Source organism: Colobus angolensis, unplaced genomic scaffold (assembly GCF_000951035.1).
Source record: "Colobus angolensis palliatus isolate OR3802 unplaced genomic scaffold, Cang.pa_1.0 Scaffold86, whole genome shotgun sequence".
Lineage (NCBI taxonomy): Eukaryota > Metazoa > Chordata > Mammalia > Primates > Cercopithecidae > Colobus > Colobus angolensis.
In genome coordinates this window covers 3,328,140-3,340,031 of record NW_012122487.1, presented here as the reverse complement: position 1 = coordinate 3,340,031, position 11,892 = coordinate 3,328,140, and the positions used below count along the sequence as shown (strand labels likewise).

Below are 11,892 nucleotides of genomic sequence, written 5' to 3'. Positions count from 1 at the left end.
GGGTTTCACCATGTTAGCCAGGATAGTCTCAATCTCCGGACCTCCTGATCTGCCCGCCTCGGCCTCCCAAAGTGCAGGGATTACAGGCGTGAGCCACCACGCCCGGCAGTAACATGTATTCTTTTGAAAACCAAGGTATGCTTTACATAGAGTAAAACTCATTCTCCTTCTTAAAAAGTGTACAGTTCTGCAAGTTTTTTTTTTTCTATTTCTTTACTTTTTTTTTTTTTTTTTTTAAAGGCAGCGTCTCACTCTGCCACTCATGCTGAAGTGCAGTGGTGTGATCTTGGCTCATTGCAGCCTTCACCTCCTGGGCTCAAATGATCCTCCCCCCTCAACCTCCTGAGTAGCTGGGACTACAGGCATGTGCTACCATGGCCGGCTAATTTTTTGTATTTTTGTAAAGACAGGATTTTGCCGTTTGCCCAGGCTGATCTTGAACTCCTGGGGTCAAGGGATCTGCCTGTCTCAGCATCCCAAAGTGCTGGGACTACAGGCATGAGCCACTGCAACCAGCCTGCAAGTGTTTACAAATGTATGCAGCCATGTTTCTCCACATCCTTATCAACACATGCTTTTTTTTTTATAGCCAACCTAGTGGTTGTGAAGTGATAGCTTGTGATTAGTTTTTACAAGTTTATTGAGACATAATTTACATACCATAAAACTTTAGCCATTTTAAAGTGTATAATGCAATGCTTTTTAATGTATTCAGAGTTGTGCAGGCTTCATAATTTAGATTTAGAACTTATTAATCATCCCCAAAAGAAACCCATACCCACTGGCAGTCACTCCCCATTTTCTCCCAACCTCCCCAATCCTAGGCAACTATTAATATTAACCTATTATATGTCTCTATAGACTTGCCTGTTCTGTACACTTCATATAAATGAAATCTCATGATATGTGTCCTTTTGTGACTGGCTTTTTTTCACTTAGCATGATATTTTAGAGTTTCATGTTGTAGCATGTATTGGTACTTTATTTCTTTTTACTGTGTAATATTCCATTGTATGGATATACCATATTTTGCTTATCCATTCGTCAGTTGATGGATATTTGGGTTGTTTTCACTTTTTGGTAATTATGAATAACGCTACTTTGAACATTTGTGTACAAGTGTTTGTGGACGTATGTTTTCATTTCTCTTAAGTCTATTCCTAGGAGTGGAATTGCTAGATCATATGGTAACTCTATATTTAATGTTTTGTGGAACTGCCAAACTATTTCCCAAAGTGGATGCACTGTTTTACATTCCTACCAGCAGTATGTAAGGATTCTAATTTCTGTACATCCTCATCTACACTTGTTAGGTTCTGTCTTTTTGATTATACCCATCCTGGTGGGTGTAAAGTGGTATCTTGTTATGGTTTTGATTTATACTTCTTTAATTAATAATGATGTTGAACATATTTTCTTGTGCTTTTTAGGCATCTGCGTATCTTTTTCGGTGAAATATCTGTTCAGATCTTTAAAAGTAGAATACTTGAAGATGCTTGCCTTCCTATTACGGAGCTTTAAGCTTATATCTTGGATACAAGTGCTTCATCAGATATATATGATTTGCAAATATTTTCTTCCAGCCTGTGGTTTTTCTTTTCCTTTTTAATGGTGTTTCCCGAAGAGCAAAAGTTTTAATTTTGATGAAATCTAATTAAGCAATTTTCTTGCTTTCGTGGATCATGCTTTGGTATTGTATCAAAGAACTCTTTGCCTGGCTAATGGTCATATAGATTTTTTTTTTTCTGTCCTCTAGAAGTTTGATAGCTTTACCTCTTATACTTAAAACTATGATCCACTTTCAGTTAAATTTTATGTAAAATATGAGGTAAGGATCTAAGTTGATTTACTTTTGGCATATGGAAATCCAATTACTCCAGCACCATTTGTTGAAAAGTCTATTCACATATGTTCTCAGTGTATATTTCCTTATTTCAGATTGCTATGTTTTATTTATGTTGCCAAGTATAATAATTTTAGGATTATATTAAACAAAGGATACAAGTGGGAAGTTTGGGATTTATGTAGTTTATAAGAGAGGTTAAAAGTACGATTTTTGGAGTTGCAGAGTCCTGGGTTAAAATCTTAGTTCTACCTATGTGATTTTGGGTAATCTTACCAGCTTTAAGCTTAACTTCTTTATCTGTGAACTGTGGATAATAATAGTACCTCCTTCATAGGCTTTGAACCTATGTATAGGGTTACTGTCAAGATTATAAAGACAAAGGGATGTGAATTGCTGGGTGTGTAGTACATACTCAATTATCAATGGTTACCACTACTATCTTTGAAAATGTGAAACCCTTGAATCTTACTCTTCATTCATGTTTTTCAATAACGAATACTGAGAGTGTATTCTTGTGATAGGCATTATGACTTGTATTGAGTTAAAAATACATAATCATTTATGTAAAGTAAAGCTCAAGGAAGAGGCTATTTTGTCTCCAGATGCTTTCCTAGAGCCAGTTTTGAAAGGCTGGTGAGAACGTGAGGTGAGTGGCTGCTCAAGATAAAGTAAGTACTACTGAACCAGGCAAAATCTTGACATGGCTCCCAGGTCTGGGTTGTCCTGATGTCTGTCAGGCTGCAGAGGCAAGATGTAGTTAGACTTGCCTGCCTCCACATGGCTCTCCAGAGGCTATGCTGATTCAATTCCAGGCTACGGCCAGGAGACTAGGGAAAGTTAAGTGGATAAATTCCTCTAGTCCTGGAATGCTGACTTGTCTTGTCACACCCAATACTGTTGTGGCAGTTGCAGAAAGCAAACACAATGATTAAACACTTGACAATCAGGACTGGAGAAAAACCAGGCAGATGCATGTCACTATCAAAATCTTACCTGGTGCGCCCACCAGACCATCAAGTAAGAGAATACTGCAATCCAGGTAATGGAGCCAAAGAACGTGATGGGAAAAAACTTCCTTGATGACTGAAAGACAACCAGGAAGAGTTGAGAATATTAGTGTTATCCGTTGAGACTGATCTGGAAATCCAAAGCTAAAGCTACCATTGTAGCTATTTCTCTAGCATTTCCTGCATCTCAGTAGGACTGGCAATCAGAAGGCCCTACTAATTCCTGGTCAAGCTGGGACAGTAAGATTCTCCCTTGGAAATGCGAAATTGATAGGAACTGAATGATCCCAGTGCTGATTCCTGAGATGGAAGTCTTGGAGAGAATGTCTGTTAGTTCCTGCTATTAGATGTTTAGATTCCCTCTGCTCTTGCCCTTTCTAAAGCCTGGATTTTTGGCCATCCCTCAATATTAACACCATATTCTCCCTCCTCTTTTTTCTTTCTTTTGCTCCAACGTTTGTCAGAATCAGTTTCTACTGCTTGCAAACCATGAATCCTAACAATCCATGTGCCAGGAAACCTATGGGATTAATTCCATTGAACAAGAAGTGGGAAGGATCAGCAGGTTTAAAAATAGATTGACTCATCTTACAGTCCCACTAATTATCAAGAAAGCCACACAGAAGAAGCCACTACCACAGCTTTTATAGATTGCAGATGATGGCCATTCTCCAGGACACTGGAACCACACATGGACCAGAGTAGACCGAGGCAGAAATGGCCAATTGTACTGATTTCCACTGAGATGGCAGATCAGACACTGCTTTCAAGAATGTTTTCTCTCCTGTTCACCACCCCAAAATACATTATGTTCAATTCTGCTTCTAGAAGTAGACTTTATGCTATCCCAGGCATAAAGTGTGAGCACTTTTAAAGTTTCCTAGAAATAGCCAGAAAAATCAGACACTTGAAATGCACTGTTTCTTACTCAGCCACACTACAGAGAAATCCAGGCTTGCACTGTAGTGGTGTTCTTTTGATGCCCTTTGTTGAAAAATTGGGGTCCTTTAAAAACACACTCAGACAGCACAATGCTGTCAGAAAACCTCTCGCCTATTATTGCCAAACACTTTTTATTTCAAAGCTTTCCATGTTGAGAAACAATCCCACTTTTTGCTTTGATAATGCCATCCAATTTTATCTAGAGAAATGAATTTTACAGTTGACTTGTATGAAAGCAATCTCAATTGTTTGAAGGGCTGACCTTGGGCAGTCATATAGAACACATTCTGTCATGGCTTTTGAGAGCTCCATTAAAAGGAAAAGATAAACTCATACATGGTAATCTTTTGAATATCAATAATGATGAACACAGTCTCTATTGCTCCAAACCAGGCTTATGTTTTCTTTATTAATTTCAAGTTTTTAATATGTATTTTTAATGATCATTTGCATGGTTCTTTTAAATTTTACCCCATCCATTTCTTTAAATGACTGCTGTTTTGTGGGGCCGTTTGTTAGCTGGGATGGTTGGAAGACCAAGCAGGTTTGATTAAATTGGGGAAGGGCATCAGGCCACAGTGAGTAGCCAAAACATTATCCTCAAATACTTTTCCCTGCCCCCTTTTAGAAGAAAAATATTTTGGACAAGGACTCAGACCCCTCCTGGGGACCTAAGCACTTTTATGGATAATGGGGAAAAAAAAGTAATTTTTTAAAAAGTGGAGTTGGAGACCTTCACTTTTATTTTTCCCCCCGAGACAGAGTTTTACTGTCACCCAGGCTGGAGTGCAGTGGCGTGATCTTGGCCTACTGCAACCTCTGCCTCCTGGGTTCAAGCAATTTTCCTGCCTTAGCCTCCTGAGTAGCTGGGATTACAGGGACCCGCCACCACATGGTTAATTTTTTTTTATTTTTAGTAAAGGCAGGGTTTCACTATGTTGGCCAGGCTGGTTTCAAAATCCTGACCTCAGCCTCCCAAAGTGCTATGATTACAGGTGTAAGCCTCCACACCCAGCCATTAGATCTTCATTTATGAAAGCAATTTTTTTTTTTTTTTTAAAGCTAGGATTCAGCTGGATTCTGGAGACTGAATTCCCTGAGCCAGTGCTAAGAGATCATGTTTTCCAAGTCATTCAGCTTATTAAATTTCCCATCCTTTGCATCTGGTCACAGTCACTGTTTCAGGATCCTACGTACAATGAGGGTTGCATCTTCCATGGCTGTGCTCTGTTACAGGAAAGAGAAGAGCACTCTTGCCATGTGGGGTCACATGTGTGATTCGAGCCCCAACCAACGCTTGATTCTGGGCAATGTATGAGGATAATGAAAACTTTTCTACATGCTTTAAGGTGTGGCATAAGTACTGGATGTCCCAGGAGAGTCCTCATTTCATAGATTGCTCGTTTTCCAGGTTAGCTCATTTACTAAATGTATAATTATTATTTTAACTTTGTATCTCTGCCTGTTTGTTCTTTGAGATAACTTCACAAGTCAGAATCAAATCATTTGAACATATTTCTCATCTGAAAAATATCAACTGAGCTACAGAAAATTCCTAGCCATAAGGTAGAAAGTGAGGTATCAGACAAGGAATTAAAGGAACTAAATTCAAATGAACATACTAGTGACAACCTCTCTAAATTAATATTTGATGCTCAACCTCTCTAATATTTGATGACAACCTCTCTAAATATTTGGCTCATAATTAAGCCAATTAGTAATTAATGGGCATCAAAACATACCTAATGTTGCATTAGGGGCTCAATGAAAATGGCTAAAAATAAATTTTCTTTGTGAATTTTCAGAGTCTTCATCATAAGCTAGAGGTAGATAAAGTCTGAGAACTTACTCTGTACCCAGATCCTGAACTAGAGATAAAATTGAAACTAGGTCTGCCTGACTGTACCGCATGTGCTCCCAATATCTAGGTTATACTGACTCTCCTAAAGAAAAACAGGGCCAATAATGCTCAAAATATACTCCGCCATAGACATAATGATCATGATCATGATCATCATACTAGGCTCTGCTCTGAATGTCAGAAAATAAAAAAAGCATCAGGGAAGTAGAAACTAGCATTCCAGCTGTATGGCCATCTGCCTTGCCCAACCTCCCATGTTGTTCCTGCTTTGGAAGTATCAACCTTCCATGCATCAGCAGTTGGGCTAAGTGTTTCCCAACTGTCAAACTACTTGACCATTTCCATTCTCACGACCCAGGTAATCACTTCTTTCATTTTTCTTGGATCATTCTGTTTACTTGGACAGCATGGTCTCATTCCAGACATCTCTGCTCAGTAGCAACTGTACAGTCATTTAGTTACCAGTGTCATTGGAAGGAAGAAAATAGCCCTTGGAGCCAAGGTCTAACACGACAATTTATGGTTATTGGAATGGGGGTTCATCCTGACATCTGCTGGGATGGACCTCATACTAATTAGCAAACAAGCAAATTGCATCCATGTGCTGGCCATTTTGTTCCCATGTTGTGATTTACTTATATAATTGACAGTGGATGCTCTCATTAGAAGCTTTTAGTACATCAGAGTGATGTCGGCTTGGCTTGGAAAAAGTTGCTGCACATGAGCTCTTTGTACAAATTAGCTATATCCTTACTGATTTAAATTCAACAAATATTCACTAAGCATCTACTCTGTGTAAGGTTCTGGGACATATATGTAATGAAGATCCTCCCCCAATCCTACTGAAGATTAAAAGTGTGGTCTCTGGATTAATATGACTGGTATTGAAATCTCTGCTCACAAATTAACAGCAATGTGATCTGAGACAAATTATTTAATTTCTTTAAGCTTAGGCTTCTTCATCTGTAAAATGGGAGAAATAACAATCTAGTTGTTGTGAGGACTTCATGTACATGAAATGTCTACCAAAGTACCTCGCACATAAGTGCTCAGATAATTATACTTGTTATTAGACAATACAGTCATGCCCTGGTATCCATGAGGGATTACTTCCACTGCCCCTGAGGATACCAAAATCTGCAGATGCCCAAATCCATTATGAAATGGAATATTTACATATAACCTTTGTGCATCATCCCATATACTTTATTTAGTTATGAGACAGAGTTTCGCTCTTGTCGCCCAGGCTGGAGTGCAACGGTTCAATCTTGGCTCACTGCAACCTCTGCTTTGTGGGTTCAAGTGATTCTCCTACCTCAGCCTCCCGAGTAGCTGGGATTATAGGCAGGCATGTACCACCATGCCCAGCTAATTTTTTGTATTTTTAGTAGAGATGGGGTTTCTCCATGTTGGTCAGGCTGGTCTTGAACTCCTGACCTCAGGTGATGAGCCTGCCTTGGCCTCCCAAAGTGCTGGGACTACAGGTATGAGCCACTGCACCTGACCCCCATATATTTTAAATCAGCTCTAAATTACTTATGAGGCCTAATAAAGTCTAAATGCTATGTAAACAGTTGTTAAATTGTATTGTTTTTATCTGTATCTTTTTACTGTTGTATTAAAATTTTTTTTCCTGAATATTTTCAATCTGTGATTGTTTGAATGCAGAACCTGCAGATATGAAGAATCGACTGTATTATTCTCATTTTAGTTTTTAAGAGATAAAGAAACTGATACTTGGGGAAGTGAATGTGACTGTGAAGACCTGGACTAGAGTCTTGGTTTTGCCTCTTTCTAGCTGTGTGTGCTTGAATGAGTCACCACACCTCTATGAGTCTCAATTACTTTATCCTTGTTAGACCTTGCTTGGCTCATAGTAGACACTCAATAAATACTTGATGAATGAATGAATAATAGAAATTGCAAACACCTAGCTGGGTTCTCAGGTTCCTTCCTAGTTCTAATGGGTCATGTTTTCATATCTTATTAGATGCATTCTTGTTTTGTAGCAGTATCTATCCTAGTCATGAGAGAAGATAACTTTTTGAATCTTTATTTTGTTTATTTTCAATTTTCATCAAAGACTTAATCCTCATTGAGGTTTATATTTTAGTTCTTTTACTTTGGAAACAAAGCCATTAATTTAAGAAAACTGTAAGTGTGAAGTCCATATTATGTAAACTGAAATTATGCACAGTTCAACAAACACTGTCATACAATTTGCATACAAAGCAGAAATAAAAGCTAGTGGGAGTACTATATACTCTGAAACTATATACACTAAGAAATCATGTATTCCTTGTTAATACTGTCAAAGTTAGGTATGTTCATCTCCTTGGGTAAACAAAATCCATGGAAGAGGCAGAGTTTCCAGGCCCTAAGGAGGAGCAAATAGGTATTAATAATTTTTCCTCTCTCTTTCCTCTCCCTATATATTTTCTCAAGAGGTCCTTGTGGAAGTACATGAGTTCTATGGGGGTTTGCAAAAATGGGCACAATACTTTGCTGCTCCTCTCATCAAGAGGTAAGGTCTGTTTTTCCACCCTTTGAATCTGGGCTGGCCTTATGACTTGCTTTGACCAATAGAATGTATTGGAAGTGACAGTGTGCAACTAGATCGTAACTTTCATGCTTGCTACTCTTGGCACTTTGCCATTATGTGAATAAGTCCAGGCTAGCCTATTTTGGGATAACAGACTATATGGAGCAGAGAAAAGCTGTTCCAGCTGCAATAGCCTGTGCCTACCAGCTCCCAGCCATTGTTAAGTGAGCACCACTAAGACCAGCAGATGAACTGTCCAGCTGAGGATAGCCCAAATTGCCAATTCACAGAATTGTGGACTAAAAACACGTCTTGTTTTAAGTCACCAGGTTGGGGTGGTATGTTACACAGCAAAAGATAACTGATACAAGGTGAAATCTAACAAAAATCTTCTAACAAAGCATGATCACTTATTGGCTTTTGTGTCAACTGGCATGGTTTCTTTCATTTGGCATATTGTATATGCAGAATACACCCATATGTCTTCCAAGCCAATATGCTTTGAGAATAAACTGGGACTGTCCTGGGTAAACTGGGATGTACGATCACCTTAAACGTGCAGTAGCTTATTGATGGTTATCTCATTATGCTTTCTTTAATCACAGAATGTCATGGCTGACAGGGAATCTAGAAATCTTCCAACCCTTTATTCACAGAGGAGAAAAAATGGGGTCCAGAGTTGAGAAGTGCTTTTCCTAATGTACAGTTAATCACTTGGTGGGGGAAAACCCATTACAGTCAATGTGGTAGAAAGAAAATGATCTGGAGTCAGGGGACTTGGGTTCAAATCCAGCTTCTCTCATTAATACAGCTGTACAGTCTTGCTCCATGGTTATATGTGGCCATGTCTGGTTTCCTTTACTAAACTTAGAGTGCCTTAACAATAGAAATTGTAAATTTTGTGTCTTTATATCTCTTTTTTTAAAAAAATATACTTTAAGTTCTTGGGTACATGTGCAGAATGTGCAGCTTTGTTACATAGGTATACACGTGCCATGGTGGTTTGCTGCACCCATCAACCCGTCACCTACATTAGGTATTTCTCCTAATACTATCCCTCCCCTAGCCCCCCACCCGTGACAGGCCCCAGTGTGTGATGATCCCCTCCCTGAGTCCATGTTATCTCATTGTTCCACTCCCACTTATGAGAGAGAATATGTGGTGTTTGGTTTTCTGTTTCTGTGTTAGTTTGCTGAGAATGATAGTTTCCAGCTTCATCCATTTCCCTGCAAAGGATATGAACACATCCTTTTTTTTGTGGCTGCATAGTATTCCATGGTGTATATGTGCCATATTTTCTTTATCCAGTCTATCATTGATGGACATTTGGGTTGGTTCCAAGTCTTTGCTATTGTGAATAGTGCCACAAGAAACATACATGTGCATGTGTCTTTATAGTAGAATGATTTATAATACTTTGGGTATATATCCAGTAATGAGATTGCTGGGTCAAATGGTATTTCTAGTTCTAGATCCTTGAGGAATCACCACAATGTCTTCCATAATGGTTGAAGTAATTTACACTCCCATCAACAGTGTAAAATTGTTCCTATTTCTCCACATCCTCCCCAGCATCTGTTGTTTCCTGACTTTTGAATGATCACCATTCTAACTGGTATGAGATGGTATCTCATTGTGGTTTTGATTTGCATTTCTCTAATGACCAGTGATGATGAGCTTTTTTTCATATGTTTGTTGGCTGCATAAATGTCTTCTTTTGAGAAGTGTCTATTCATATCCTTCACCCACTTTTTGATGGGGTTGTTTTTTCTTGTAAATTTGTTTAAGTTTGTAGATTCTGGATCTTAGACCTTTGTTACATGGATAGATTGCAAAATTTTTCTCCCATTCTGTAGGTTGCCTGTTCACTCTGATGGTAGTTTTATTTTTCCTGTGCAGAAGCTCTTTAGTTTAATTAGATCCCATCTGTCTATTTTGGCTTTTGTTGCCATTGCTTTTGGTGTTTTAGCATGAAGTCTTTGCCAGTGCCTATGTCCAGAATGGTATTGCCTAGGTTTTCTTCTAAGATTTTTATGGTTTTAGGTTTTATGGTTGAGTCTTTAATCCATCTTGAGTTAATTTTTGTACAAGGTGTAAGGAAAGGGTCCAGTTTAAGTTTTCTGCATATGGCTAGGCAATTTTCCCAACACCATTGATTAAATAGGGAATCCTTTCCCCATTGCTTGTTTTTGTCAGGTTTGTCAAAGATCAGATGGTTGTAGATGTGTGGTGTTATTTCTGAGGCCTCTGTTCTGTTCCATTGGTCTCTATATATCTATTTTGGTGCCAGTACCATACTGTTTTGGTTACTGTAGCCTTCTAGTATAGTTTGAAGTCAGGAGCATAATGCCTCCAGCTTTGTTCTTTTTGCTTAGGATTGTCTTGGCTATACGGGCTCTTTTTTGGTTCCATAGGAAGTTTAAAGTAGTTTTTTCCAATTCTGTAAAGAAAGTCAATGGTAGCTGGATGGGGATAGCATTGAATCTATAAATTACTTTGGGCAGTATAGCCATTTTCATGATATTGATTCTTCCTATCCATGAGCATGGCATGTTTTTCCATTTATTTGTGTCCTCTTATTTCCTTGAGCACTGGTTTGTAGTTCTCCTTGAAGAGGTCCTTCACATCCCTTGTAAGTTGTATTCCTAGGCATTTTATTCTTTGTAGCAGTTGTGAATGAGAGTTCACTCATGATTTGGCTCTCTGTTATTGGTGTATACGAATGCTTGTGGTTTTTGCACATTGATATTGTATCCTGAGACTGCTGAAGTTGCTTATCAGCTTAAGGAGATTTTGGGCTGGGACAGTTGGGTTTTCTAAATATACAATAATGTAATCCACAAAGAGAGACAATTTGACTTCCTCTTTTCCTAATTGACTACCCTTTGCTTCTTTCTCTTGACTGATTGCCCTGGCCAGAACTTCCAGTACTATGTGGAATAGGAGTGATGAGAGAGGGCATCCTTGTCTTGTGCCGATTTTCAAAGGGAATGCTTCCAGTTCTTGCCCATTCAGTATGATATTGGCTTGGGTTTGTCATAAATAGCTCTTATTATTTTAAGATACATTCCATCAATACCTAGTTTGAGAGTTTTTAGCGTGAAGGGGTGTTGAATTTTGTCGAAGGCCTTTTCTGCATCTATTGAGATAATCATGTGGTTTTTGTCTTTGGTTCTGTTTATATGCTGGATTACGTTTATTGATTTGTGTATGTTGAACCAGCCTTGCATCCCAGAGATGAAGCCGACTTGATCATGGTGCATAAGCTTTTCGATATGCTGCTGGATTTGGTTTGCCAGTATTTTATTGAGGATTTTTGCATCAGTGTTCATCAGGGATATTGGCCTGAAATTTTCTTTTTTGTTCTGTCTCTGCCAGGTTTTGATATCAGGATGATACTGGCCTTGTAAAAAGAGTTAGGGCAGATTCCCTCTTTTTCTATTGTTTCGAATAGTTTCAGAAGGAATGGTACCAGCTTCTCTTTGTACCTCTGGTAGAATTTGGCTGTGAATCCATCTGGTCCTGGACTTTTTTTGGTTGGTAGGCTATTAATTACTGCCTCAATTTCAGAACTTGTTATTGGTCTATTCAGGGATTCCACTTCTTCCTGGTTTAGTCTTGGGAGGGTGTATGTGTCCAGGATTTTATCCATTTCTTCTAGATTTTCTCGTTTATTCGCATAGAGGTGTTTATA

At 38.6% G+C, this 11,892-nt stretch overlaps 1 protein-coding gene across 1 annotated transcript in view; it reads right to left on the bottom strand.

Moving 5' to 3' along the window:
- The window catches only part of SLC24A2 (solute carrier family 24 (sodium/potassium/calcium exchanger), member 2), a 276,790-nt gene that overhangs the window by 9,496 nt on the left and 255,402 nt on the right, over window positions 1–11,892 (bottom strand). The window contains exon 9 of the mRNA XM_011930355.1: window positions 2,840–2,929. Coding sequence (XP_011785745.1) covers window positions 2,840–2,929 — 90 coding nt within the window. The remainder of the gene's footprint in view (window positions 1–2,839; window positions 2,930–11,892) is intronic.